At 38.3% G+C, this 14,176-nt stretch overlaps 1 protein-coding gene across 1 annotated transcript in view; it reads left to right on the forward strand.

The window, feature by feature from the left end:
* Window positions 1-14,176, forward strand: part of fcho1 (FCH and mu domain containing endocytic adaptor 1) — a 107,315-nt gene that overhangs the window by 13,304 nt on the left and 79,835 nt on the right. Inside the window, exon 2 of the mRNA XM_042514874.2 lies at window positions 4,323-4,373. Within this exon, the coding sequence (XP_042370808.2) occupies window positions 4,347-4,373 (27 nt within the window). The 5' untranslated portion in view covers window positions 4,323-4,346. The remainder of the gene's footprint in view (window positions 1-4,322; window positions 4,374-14,176) is intronic.

Here is a 14,176-nt window from a genome sequence, read left to right on the forward strand (position 1 = left end):
AAAAATGACATTTTTTTTCTGACATTCCACTTAATCTTTTCCCTCCCTTAAAGTGCTTCCATGCAGCACTGAGACTAACATGAATGAATCTGTCTGCCTGTGACCCGATTACACTTGCAGTGTTCATTTGCACTCACAGAAGACCTGCACCTGTTGTAAAAAAAAAGGCTCATTGTGCTAAAATATCGGCTGAAATTCCGTTATGGAGTAATAACAAATTTCATTTTCTCATTTATCTGGGAATGATATATCAGCCAATATCAACTGTGGCACTGACAGCGATGCACTGAGGCAACTAAAAATGATCCTGTATATTTATATTTATTTGTATATTTAAGTTGCTCTGAGGGGTCTCTTCTGTTTGTATCTGTTAAGGTTTCTCACAGTTAAGCATTTGTGTTTGCAGTAGGTTGAGATTCACTGCTGTGATTAAACCATATGTGCATGGGGACACACACAGCAAGACCAACATGTGTGGACATTTAATTTCTGAATAAAAAATGATCTTGAGCCGGAGGAATCAAGGTCACAGTGTGTCCCACTTCTTCTCGGAGCTGCTTTGTTTGCCTCAGAGCTGATTTCAGCTGAACGTTTAGTTGGAACCAGATGGAGAATGCTGGATGTCAGCTACTTCTATACATCCCACCACGGCTACTGTCCACATGGGGTCCCTGTGCACACCTCTCCCTCTGTCTTTGTGTTTCTAAATCACACCATGTCAAAACAGAGGGGATTAAAAACAAAGTGGCTAATTAGCTCAGATCTACAGTATGTTTCAATATGGTTCACCAGGCTGTCACAAGAAGGAAACAAGAGGCTTCTGTCATCCCTCACTGTCACGGTGTGTCTGTTTTTATCTCTGGTCCTCCCTCTGTCCCCTCGCTCTGCTCCCCTGAAGACCATCTGGTGGTTTGGTCAGGATCACTCTCCCCTGTGTGGGTATTTTGCATTTATTGGCGGTAGGATGATGACCTTAAGAAATATCTGTTTGCTTAATGGCTGTTTTATTTCCTCTTTGATTTGTTTGGTTTTAGGCATATACATTTTCGGCATAGCTTGGCAACATAATATGGACTTTTTCTCAATATCATATGTGATCGAATTAGTTAATATAAAGAATTGTGTTGATATTAATGTCAAGGTGCCGCATTTGTTTTGTCTTACGCTTAAGTGAACTTTTTAGAAGGTAGAATAAATTGTACATTGCGGAAAATCTAACTGCCCATTCTTTGTCAATGTTTTGTTTTTCCAAAATTTAACTTTGAGAAAATTTCAATATTCACTGTCTTTGGAAATTACAAGTGATTATGACCCAAATGTTGTTAAGATACTGGATAAATATTTAGTTAATTTAGGTCAGGCTATAGCGGTATAGACAATAACTGTGATAAGTAAAAATGAAATATTGGTTTTGTAGTAATAATACAAATTTTACAATTTATGTAAACATACCAGTGCCTCTTAAATCATTTCTCTTTCTTACAGTTCTGGCTTTGTCTCCCTCTCCACTTACCTACACTTGTATTTTTAGCATAAATCATTTACCAACAAAAGAGACAAAATGTACAAAACAAATAGACAAAACCAAGTTAAAGATTAATTTCACCAATTTCATTATTATTTTCAATTTTTTTTTCAAATTTTCTATACATATAACAATAATATCATTATCGTGAATTATGTTGACCATCATAATGGTGTAGTGGAAATCTGATACCTTCCAGCTCTCATCTCAGTGGGTCCTTCCCGGCTATAAGGATAAATATAGTAAATTAAGACTTTTTACTAAATCATTTGTCTGAATCCTGTATACTTAAACTGAGCGTATATCTATAATAACCAGTGATTTATATCCATAAGTTCAGTCAATTAGTCAGCCCATAGTCGAGTCCAGAGGTCAAGACTCTTTTGGTTGTAAAACTATAAATCAGGACATAAACATCAGACACGAGCCTCTGCATCAGCCATCAGCCCATATTTTCTGTTTAGAGAACCTCATGTTGACAAAGTTGTCCTTGGTCAAACATTTTGTGGTGCACAGAAACGTATCTGAGAGCAGTCATTGTCAGATTTATGCATGACATCAGACAAACCTTTAAAGTCAGTCACTAATTTGGTTTTTAATTAGAGTCTACTAATAATAATTGACTTGGAAAAATATGATCATATTGTAACTCCACCATTCCACAAGAAAACCCCCTAAAAACAACAAAAAAACCCCCGTTAATACTGAATTATCCCCGAGCTCTACCCTACAATATTTCTGTCCCTCCGTATCTTTTTCCAAGCGAACCTGCTTTGCCAAACAGAATGCTGTCTGCAGGGGCCTCCCGTCCCACCGCTGAGCTAATTAAGAAGGTGTGAGTGTGTGCGTGTGCGTGTGTGTGCGTGTGTGCGTGTGTGTGTGTGTGTGTGTGTGTGTGTGTGTGTGTGTGTGTGTGTGTGTGTGTGTGCGTGTGTGTGTGTGTGCGTGTGTGTGTGTGTGTGTGTGTGTGTGTGTGTGTGTGTGTGTGTGCGTGTGTGTGTGTAGTAGTAGTAGTAGTAGTAGTTCATGTTGTGTGCCCAATGCCAGGCCACTAGAACTGGGTTTAATCTTTGCCAGTGCAGGTAAAGGGCTGTAGTCAGTGAACTCACGTACACACACGCACGCAGGCACACACACATACACGCAAACACACGCAGTCAGCAGAATAACAGAATCCCTGTGTGAGGGCGGCCCTGGGGAAACACTTCCATTATGGATTCACTTGGAAAAGGCAGGACCACATTCCAATGTTTTTGCATGTGTGTGTTTTTTCGTGTGTGTGTGTGTGTGTGTGTTTGTGTGTGTGTGTGTGTGTGTGTGTGTGTGTGTGTGTGTGTGTGTGTGTGTGTGTGTGTTTGTGGCGTGTTTGTGTGTGTGTGTGTCTGCTTGTGTATGTTTCTCTGTATGTGTGTGAGTAGGGGGTCAGGAGATCGATGCTCAGCTGCTGCTACTGTGTATTCCTGCCTGACATCAACCAATTAAAAATTGTCTTAAACATCAAAAACGCTGCAGTCATGACAACTCAGACTTCAAAATTTAAGGAGATGAGTTGTTTCTTTGTGACTTTTTTTTGAGGTTGGAATCAGATTTTTTAAAAGTGAGCTTAGGATTTGAATTTAATTCAGTGTATAGTATCAAAAATTGAGATAACTAAATGCACCTTAGCTGTTGTGAAATCCCCTCTTCTGCTTTTAAAAAATGTATTTCATTAGTAACTATATCCTCTGGTACTTTGTTTTGTTGCTAATCAAATTAATAAATGCAAAAACTAATAGTGAGTTCATGAAAGCTCAGCTTCAATCATTTTATCTGGATTATCTTGTTTTCCTAATCGATGAAAGCCAAAACCAGATTAAAATTAAAATGATTAATACCCCAGCCCTAACGCACTATATATATTATAATACCCCAATTTTGGGGAATATCCTCAATAAAAAGGCCAATGTAGTCATCTTTAAGGCTAGCTGTTAACAGTCTTTGTGCTAAGCTAAAATAATCAGCTGCTCAAGGTAGCATCATATTTACAGTGCACATGGGTGGTTTAATCTACTCATTTTATTCTCAGCAAGAAATAATAAGCATATTCCCCAAAATGTCAATTTCTTAGTTAGTTACTTAGATTTAGTTACTTGTATTAGTTACTATTTTGGTAGCATTCATTTGCATGAAGTATATTATGAAGGGTATATTAGTGATAGTATTCAGTCGGCAGATATGAATGTAGTCACAAATGTGAGCTGATCAGAAGGTGACTCAGCCAATCAGAGCAGAGCGCTGCAGTCTCAAGTTTCACAAGTTGTGATCATCTCCTCGGTGGCTACCTCCGCCTCTTCTGCCTCGCTCCCTCCATCGATTTATCTTCTCTCCTGTATTCCCTCCCCTCCTCCCCATCTCCCCTGTCACTCCTCCTCTCCGCTTCCTTCCTCAGCTGCCTCCATCCTCCGATTTTATCCTTTGAAGTCATTTGTTAAGCTCTCCTCTGTCCTCCCTCAGGAGCTCCCTTCCTGCACTGAAGGTGTCCGGGGAGTGTTTTTAAAGTCAAGCTTCTTTGGAAGCTTGTTTATGTGTAATTTGCAGAGATTTTGATACTGCCGTTTGTTGTCAGAGGGCAGAGAGAAGGCTGAACATAAACGTTTCACAGACTGTTACAAGGAAAGGCATCCTCCAGGTTATTTTCCCAAGCACTCAGACTGTGATGTGGAAGAAATGAAAGTCAGGCAGATTAAAAAAGAAAAGTATTAATGCCGTCTTTGTCTCTAATGCAGCTGTGCTTGTTTCTCTGCTCTTCCTTATATAGATTGCTGTGAATCTCTGAGTGAAGATGGCTGTCTTTAAGAACAACTTCTGGGTAAGTGTAATCTCAAAAACACCTGGAAATGAGTCAGGATAATGATAGAGATTTTGCAGACAAACATATGCCAAAGGCTACATTGATCGCTTGTTTACACCTTGAGCCACATATTACTTATTCACCTGTTATGGCTGAATCACAGCCGTGAGTCACTGAGCTTTTCATTTATATTCTCAGCTGAGCAGCCAAGGCTCTGACTCCCTGCTGCTCATGAGGGACACACAGGAATCGCTGGCTGTCTCCCTCCTCCGCTCACTTGCAAATAATGGAGATCGATTTTGTATTGAGCAACTTGCTTATTTTCTGCTACGTGGAGAGCAGTGTCATTCAGATAATTCTTGTCAGCAGAGATAATGTCAATTTCTACTGTGTTAAAAGGATATTTTCTTAAGCAGTTTAAAATGCTTCTAACTTGGCGTTGCTTATTTCATTGACATTTTTTGAGCACAAGTCTTCACACTTCTCTGTGTTTCCTAATATGTGTGACATTGGTTTCCCATTGGGGCCAAATGATACCTGAGTTTCGGTACCAACAACACCATCACAATACTTTTAACAATACCTTAGTTTGGTCATTAGAAATGTGTCTTAACAATCAGTGTTATCTGCTGATGAAGGTTCTGAGATGCAGTTGAAAATTGTGGAAAATCTTTAAGAGTTTTTTTGTCAAATGTTTTCAATTTTCTTTAAACCGCAAAATACACCATACTGCTCAGTGTGCCAGTGTTAAACAAAGAATCTTTCCAAAACACGGTGTAAAATTTAGATCAGTTAGATCAGGACATATGTGATCAAAGAAGACGTAAACAATCGTAATGGTGTGTTCAGACAGCAAATTTGACCACCGGACCATTCGTGTTTATTCGCCCCAAACAGCTTTTGTACCAACTGTACAGGCGTTACGTAAGCTAGCTATGACTGGAAGCAGAAGCGCGTCTGTGGAAGTGTAGCAGAGGTGTGTTTGTGTTCAGTTCAGCCTCTGACTGACCTGAGAACTCATCAGAAGCTCCACATCTTTGTTATTCTCCGCTCTCGTTCGAGTTTTCCTTTGGTCTCTGTTCATTTATGAAGCAGATTCATTAAGCCCCAGAAAAAGTGAACATTTACACTTAGGTTGAACTCACATCACAGACGTGTCTTAGCTCCAATATGTGTCTAATAGCATCTTTCCATTGACTTCTTATGAAATCACGCTCCCTTTAAAATTTGCCTAATGTTCTGTCTTAGCACACACTATGACTCTGATGATGCATTCATTGTCAGTTTGTCAGTGTTTACACTTTTGTATACTCAATGCTAAGGACATATTTTGGTCAGCACTAAGTAGTCGGGTTTGTCTGTCTGAACTCACAATTCTGTAAATACAAAAACTTTGACAGAACGTTGATACTGGCACCGGGTTCCCACGTGTCCCCCCCAGATTTTCTATGTATTAATATTGCTAACTTTACAATCAAAAGTAACCATACACTTGAATTAACGCTTCTTTTATGCAGTGTCAACAAAGGGATGAACATTACGAGCCTCGCTGAACTAGGATTTTTTATCTTGTGTTGGAATGCTTTTGATTTTACAGGTGTACCTAATAAATGAGGAACTCACTTGTTAATTATGGTATTATTTAGATTAATTTGTGCAGTAATTAAGGGCCTCATTAGCAACTTCCACAGATGTGTAAAGTGGAGGAGAAATGTCTCCAAGTTTTCCACCCCCTCATCCCTCAGTGACTTTGTCAGCTGTTACAGGGTCTCTTTCTCCTCCTCATTTTCTTCTCCATCCTGTCTTTCTTTTCTCCGCTCCGTCCCTGCACACCTGGTACATCTATTTAAGGTGCGCCCTACTTCTTCTTACATGCCTTATCACACTTAGAAAAGTCCTCAGTAATATTTTATTAGTTGAACTATAAAATAAGGCGCTCCACTTTTAATTCAGACACAGAAATGAGATTCTTTGAGGACGATAAGCACATTTTCCTGGGAGGGTTTTTAGGACATTGAAGGTTCTTATATAAGATTGTTTATTGCCTTGTGTGCTGTATCCAGGTTTTTTGTACCTGAGGCAAAGGAGTAGTTGATCATGCTCTGTCCATCTGTCCATGTCAGCATCTCAAAATAAATCTGATTAGATCAGTGGAGGTGTTTATGATTAAAGGATAAAGCAAGACACAACAAGACAATGGTACTCAAAACACTCCATTTGTGAATATGTATGTGAGTCTTCAATTAATGAATAATACTGTGAGTTTAGTAATTGTGGTTTTGGGTGCATTTGTGCACTGTTTGTTTGTTTTTTTGCCTGCTAAACATCCATCTTTGATCCATGGATATCGCAGTCTTTGTGCTGCGGGCAGAGTAGCAGACAAGCAGGTCTGCAGGCACTGAGGCAAGTGGAAAAAGAAGAAAATGAGAGCAAACAGGGAGGGAAGCAAGCAGACAGAGTCATGCAGCAGAATTTCAGCCAGGCAGGCAGACAGGTCGGAGAGCTGCTGTGCCTCTGAATCACAGAGAAGATTAAGTTTTAGGCTTTGTCACAGTGCCTAAATACAGCTACAGTGTGTTAATCATTTTAGCTAATATGTGTTATTTGTGTGCCTGCATTTACTTTACATATTCATAGCTGTGTTTCCCACCCAGTCCGCTTTCAGACACAAATAGCTGTGTAATACATATCAACCCTTCAGTTAATTGGACAACACAGCCGCTGGGGAACAAGTCGCGCACACAGAGCCTCGTCTTGTTTGGCTCAAGAACATTGCAGCCGCTCACAAAAGCCTCCTCATAGCACGCCGTCCTTTCCCATTAACTGTATAAGGGCTGCGGTCATGGCCCACAGGGGGACCATCAGCTATAATTAAGTACATCCTTAGTAATTTAAGGCACTGTTAGGTCTAAGGAATAGGATTTCTTAAAAGGATTGGTGCTGCTAAGTTATTCATGGAATTTACAGTTTTCATTTTTTTAGAAAGATTTTATGCAACACATCAGAATTTCCTCATGAGAAATGATGGAAAAGGTCAGTTGTTTTTTTTCATATTTTGCAAAGGAAAATATTTTTCTGCAGGCTCACTGCAATGTTATCAGCGTTCCTTTAACTGTTCAACAATGAACTAAAAAAGTGAGTAAATGCCCAAAGTGCTTGACTCTTATGATTTACTGTAGTTTGTGGTAGTTTGATTGCCTGGAAATATGCATGGCTGAAGCACAGTATTGGAATTATGAAATCTGATGTGAGACTGGTTTGATATCTCTGAATCTAATTTATTCATCCAAATAAGTCTGGTGTCATGCCAATTAATTGGTGCTTCCTTCTTTTTGGAGAAGCAGATGACCAATCATATATTAGTAGGCAGGATTCAGAATGAAGACATCGTCAATCCATGAAAAATTTACTGAAGATTGATGATGGGAATGACAACAAGTGTTGATGAGATTGAAGCAGCTGAACAAGTTATTTAAAGTCGTTTTACAAAAATAACCATCTATTAGCTAGGTTAACTTTACCTAGCAGATGCTGATCAGCTTCTGCAAAAACATTGCTTGCTACTTACTGGTTAGTTCAAAGCAAAAAGAAAAGAAAAGCCTAAACTATTTTACTGGAATTTTTCATGAGCTTGAGTGTATAGAACAGAAATAAAGATCACTGTAATTTTTTTTCTAAGCTCCAATTTGCATGAAGAATTGGGTCACTGAAGGTGACAAAAAAAAACAATGCAATAGAGACCAGCTCTTTCTGATATCTTAGATACTGTGTGTCTTTGTTTATTGTCTACAACGCTGGTAAAAATCAATAAAGTGATTCAAAAGGACAGAATGCAACAATGCAATAAAAAGAAAATAAAGTCAAAAGCTATATTTGACCTGGTGCTCCCTATCAGATTAATCTGGCCCTGTTTGTAGTAACGTCATACATGTATCAGTATACTGCATAGTGCATTTAATGGACCGCTTTTATCGTGCCCTTTTTAGCAAGCACAGATGGTTATAAGATTATTCCATCTAGAGTTACAGCTGGTGTGTCCTAATTTATATTACATGCTATGCTGTATCCAGTATGATCTAATGTTAAATTTTTTTTGCTGTCAGTATACATGTAAAATAATTGTTTTTGTAGTTATGAGCAGCGCCTCCATTTCTTTGTGGATTGATTGCAGTGTGGAACAATAGTGTTCATCAACAGGACACAAAATAAAAGGCTTTTTAGTCTGCATTCTGACTGTTTTGACTTATCTTTATTACCACATTAAATACTATTAAGACCTGTTCGGAGTTAGTATACGTAAGCGTAGAATTGGGATGCTGCTGTGAACGTAAAACTACTCATCCGCAAAAATTAATTTAGATGTTTTTTTGAGGATCACATTGCTTTAAGTAAGAGAATAAAGGGAATAACTGTTTTTCAATTGTGCTTTTGTGGGTGGACTGCTCTACTGCAGACAGTAAACTCACTCTGGTGGGATTTCAGTTGCTAGAAATTTATGCCACACAACTCATTCATTATTAAGATGACCTGTTGAAGGGTTTTTAATGATATCCCCATCCCTTCTCTCAGTGCACACTGTGTATTTTCTCCCAGCAGTGGTGAACAGAGCACAAAAATTACTTGTTGTGAGTCTGCATGATATCCAGGGGATTTCCATGAACTATTTCAAAGAAAAAAAGTAAAGATCAGCAAGCTGTTCGGTTTTGAGGCTGTACAGTATACAGTATTGTTTTCGATCTCCACTTTCTAGAAACATCTCCTTTGCCTGGAAATACATGTGTGTGTGTGTGTGTGTGTGTGTGTGTGTGCGCACACACACAACAACGCCCAGTGGGTTTTTATTATTGCCTGCTTCTCGGTTTAATGATGCCAACGTTGTTGCCCTCTCGTCACTTTGAGTCATGGGGTTTCTCTCTCCGGGCGGAGAACAGTGAACACGCAGTGTGAAACTTTTTCTCCTTCCCATGTGTCCCTCCCTCTCTTCCCTCTGCCTTTTTTCTAATTTTATCTCTCCCCCCCTCCTCCTCTTTACTTTACGTCCGCCCTTTTTGTTCTTTCTCATCGGCGTTCCTCACAGATCTGTTCTGTGCCAAGACAGATTAAGAGCCAAGATAGAAATCGATATAAGCGGTACTATATTTGTGATCATGTTGCAGTGTGTGAGAAAGAAACTGGGAGTAGAAAATACTCTCAGCATGAAATGGTTGTTGATGAGTTGGGGTGGGTAGAAATGTGTCTACCATCAGAGCTTTAACTGCATGTGATGAATTACCCTATACCCTAAGTATTTAATTTTGTGGATCAGCCAAAAACAGACATTCCCACATGATTATTTGATCTGCAATATAAAGCATTTCTCACTGAATTTTCAGGAAATCTAACTATATAATAATATAAAACATCGCTGTGCGGATGTGCGTGATTTGTCGACTAGTCAATTAAACGTTGCTCGCTAGTCGGCACCAGAAATACTAAACTTTATTAACTTAATATTAAAAAATAATTTCTTTCTTTATGTGATAGCATTCACCAAGTCAAAATGCAGTTATAATGATTAGGCGCATTTTCTAAAAAAGTATTCCTAAAGAATGTTGTTTTAAATTAACGTTATTTCTTAAATTTTATTTGAGTTGTTGACATGTTTTGTAAGATAACGTGCAATGTACAAAATGCACGCACAAAAGTCACATTTCAGCAACACATACAATATGATTTTGTAATTAAAAAGTGTGATCAATAATTTCAAATGGAGATTTTGCAGTATTTTTCAGACATTTTTTGATCTTGTGCTCAATTTGGACGGTTTTCTGGGTGTTTTCATGCTTTTAGACTGGTCAACTGGTTTTTATTTAAACATCCATTTAAACATCAAGGAAATGAGTCGTTGGGAACATCTCCAATTATTTCCATTTAAAATAACATATACCATGACAGAAGATAAGTGCATCTTTTCAGTAGCTATCTGTCCTCCTCTAAAACACAGCAGCTTCCTACACATGCAGAGGTGAATTTCTCTGACCGGCCCGCGCAGCAAATTAGTCTCAAGCCATCAGTGATGACAGTCTGCTGCTACCTGCTCCTGATGTTATTGACACCTCTCTGCTGTGGGACTGTTCGGTCTGCTCGACCTGCCCAGTCAGCAGAAAAAGTTTCTGTGAGTCAGCTAAAACTCACAGCAGCACTGACAGAGCGGTCAGTCTGCTGGCTGGATGATATAGTGTCTGATGCAGGGGTGCAACGTTTTCAGCTTGACTTTTGACAGCTGCCTGATTCACTGCTGCTACATTGTGTGGTGTACAGAGCTAGATCATATGCAATCTGTATTTTAACCCATTTGTCAGTTTTGATGTGACAAAAAGTAAATTTGATGTCATTTCCCTTTGATTGTTTTGGCACCTATTGGAACTTGCTCACCCAGGTAAAACATAATATAACATAAGAATAAAAAACAGGTATGTAGTGGAATGACTGAGTATAGTTAAAAAATCAAGTTACATAAAGAAAGGCAAATTTAATGTTTAAAACAAGAAAAATTGTAGAAATTTTCAAAACTAAATGAGCTGATTTTATATTTCTATGTTTATTCTACACCTGCAACATTCTTGTTAGTTCATAGCTCTGTAAGATACAAACAAGGTAGAAAATAAAAGGTTTTTTTTTACTAGGGCTATTTTTGGTACAAGAAATGTAGTTATTTACATACACAATCACAATTTTTTTTTTTTAACCCTCGCCTGTATTTTAATGGACAAATACTGTGAATTTTTGGGAAGTTTTGTGCTCTGCCCTCCAATTATTTCTGCTGGATATGTAATATATTCTTGAAAAATGACATAATAAAGAGTTCATTTTATTCTGGCACAATAGATGAATTCTTTTGTGTGGTGATAGACTGCAGGACAAATAACTGTTGTTAAATTTTAAATACATCTCTGCCGGAGATGGAAGAGCAAACCTGAAAAAGCCAAATGCAAAAAGCTACTTCAACTCCTAAAAATGTTCTTATGCAGAAATTCAAATGCCCTTAGATCTAAACAGTCATCTAAAAAAAAAAAAATAAACTATGAGCTGTCTAGAATATGTGTGAATGTAGATTTTTTTATACTTCTTACTAGTTTTAGACAGTTGGTACCTTCATATATGACAGTCTAGTTGTTTATAACAACAGTCTCTCTCTTGCTGACTTGCTGACAGTCAGCAAGAGATCGATGGGTGTTATGGGTAATTGTAGGCTCAGAGGACCTGACACACACACCTCACACCATATTTTTTGCACTGAGCTATTGGTCAAGCAGGTTGATTCAGCTCTTGTTTGACACTGAGTAATAAGTAAACATCACACAAGTTGTAGATACCAGAGAATAATTCCAGCTTTGTCTTTTCTCTTTTGTTCTGGTCAGTTCTGCTCAGTACCTCAGTTTCATATGACTGAAGGGCCGTATTACAGAGCAGGAATGTCCTCAGACACTGGATCCAGTCTCACACAGACTGTAAAGGCACGTTTGACAAACAGCCAGAAGTGAAGGCACCACTCTAGACATTGATAGAGAATCAAGCACTGTATTTTATAGCCTGGGCCAAGCTGAGCAACACTTCACTTCCCCGGTCACACTGTTGAAATTGTAAGAACAAAAACACAAAGCAAAATACAGAAGTCTATAAGAAGCAACTTTTTCCACTGGGAGAAGGCAGCGGTGGCAGAAGTACTCTGATTTTTTACTCAAGTAAAAGCAGCAATACCACAGCAAAGATATAATCTGTTACAAGTATAAATCCTCCAGTTTTACATAAGTAAAAGTACAAAAGTATGAGCATCAAAATACACTTAAAAAACAAAAGCAAAAGTACTAATGGCTCATTTCAGAATAATGTTTATAATTGGATTATAATTATCAATGCATTAATGTGTACATCACTTCAATGTTTACTTTTTATGATGCTGGGTGATTTGTACATTTCTCACAGAGATCAATAAAGTTTTATTTTTATAGACTATAATATATCATATTTTTCTGAATTTGAGAGTGGGGGATGATTTAGATAATCATTGCAATGCTAAGATCACAGTGTAGTCTGCACCATCCATTCACTGTAGTGACAAAGCATTTTCTGATGATGAATGATTTGAGTTTCTGATACAATAAAAAAAAAAAAATTGCTGAAACTGAAAAGTGACACCAGCACCTGTGCTGCAGTCAGCTGATTTGCTTGTGCACACACTGTCCTTTAAAATCAAGTTGTTAAACACGTTGTGCAGGTTTTCTTTAATATCCCATGTTTATTTCCTGGGGATGTTTGAGGAGAGACTTGCTAACCTGTTTACTAATTTGATTTTGATATGCTTGTACTCGTTTCACTTTGCTCTGCACCTTGCTTTGTGTTTGTCCTCAGAGTTAGAGACACACACTGTCCTAATCCACCGGGTACAGTCTTCTATTTCAGTCTGTTCTTTTGTACTCGCAGCACCACTCAAAGGGCGCTCTTTTTTGTAGTTACATTTGTCTTTTTCCATTTTCACACGGCTTTTTGTGCCCCAGAATGATATAACACCAAATTATTGGTGGATATTTTAGGAAGGTTATAAAGTCTCAAAAAGCATCGTCAAATATTTCAAGTTTGAAAATCAGAAGCAAACCAACCGCTGACAGCTCAGTGAGCAATGTGCTCATCCAGTCAGGTGCCTGAGGGGTTCATGCTGATGTCTGAGTGAGAGAGACAGCTGTCAATCATCTATTTTTCAGTTTATTCAGCTTATTTTGCCCTTTGTGTCCATAGCACATTAAGGAAAGCAAAAGTTGTATTGCTGTCTTTGCTTCAAGCTCTTGAAGTTTGACAGAGTGAGTTTTGCTCACCTTGAACCTGACTTTGTTGATAAAATGTTTGTAACAGGACATTAGGTGAAGAGAGACCTTTTCGCTGTGATTTCTTGATGTCTTCTCATCTGTGACTCAGACATCTAAGGCAAACATGCAGATGAAGATCTTTTATTTATTGTAGCTATGCAGCTGAGGCAGCGTAACAAAGAGTAACACAGTTAAGTTCGGCCCAGGTTTCCTCACCGTCTGTAATTAGTTTGGTACAAGCCTGAGGGTAAGTCTGAAGATGCCTCTAATTAGCATCAAGTGAGAGCAGTTAGATTGGCAAATCTCTGGAGACACGCAGACACACACCACACACAAGTCATACAATAACTGTGGTGGAAAATTGTGCCAGTTGGTGCCGACAGCAGAATAAGAAGCTTTTCTGATGAGTTATCTGAAAGACTGTGAGCCAAAGATATTGTACAGCAGCAGCATAAATCTTGGGAAAGATTGGCAAGCCTTTTTCTGTTTTACATGTCCCTACAGTAATGCTTTGAAAAGTTTTGTCTTATTACAGTTACATTTTATAACGGCAGCTCTGAAGCTCTGAGACCATCTTGGAGCAGCAAGTTGAAGTTTGAGATCTGAAATTCGGAAAATATGGCCTGTGATCCAATTATTTAGGCTGTTAGTCCTCCATTGAACTACAACTAAACTCATGTTTTTGACTATAGATAATACATTACAAAAACGCCAACTCTGCCCTGTAATTCAGATCAGCTCCAACATTAATTCCATGGCCCATAATACACCCTTCCACCAAGTTTCATAAAATTCATGTCAGTAGTTTTTCAGTAATTCTGAGGACAAACAAACGACTGAAAACATAACCTTGGAGTTATAAATCCTTCTTAAACCATGTTCCAGGCTATATGAGTCTGAAATGAGGTCGAACAAACATAGCAGATGGATAACAGATGAAAAATAAACCCACTTTGTAAAATGTATTTATAAAAGTAT

This window comes from Plectropomus leopardus, chromosome 5, assembly GCF_026936395.1.
Source record: "Plectropomus leopardus strain MGB_pleo_1.0 chromosome 5, ASM2693639v1, whole genome shotgun sequence".
Lineage (NCBI taxonomy): Eukaryota > Metazoa > Chordata > Actinopteri > Perciformes > Serranidae > Plectropomus > Plectropomus leopardus.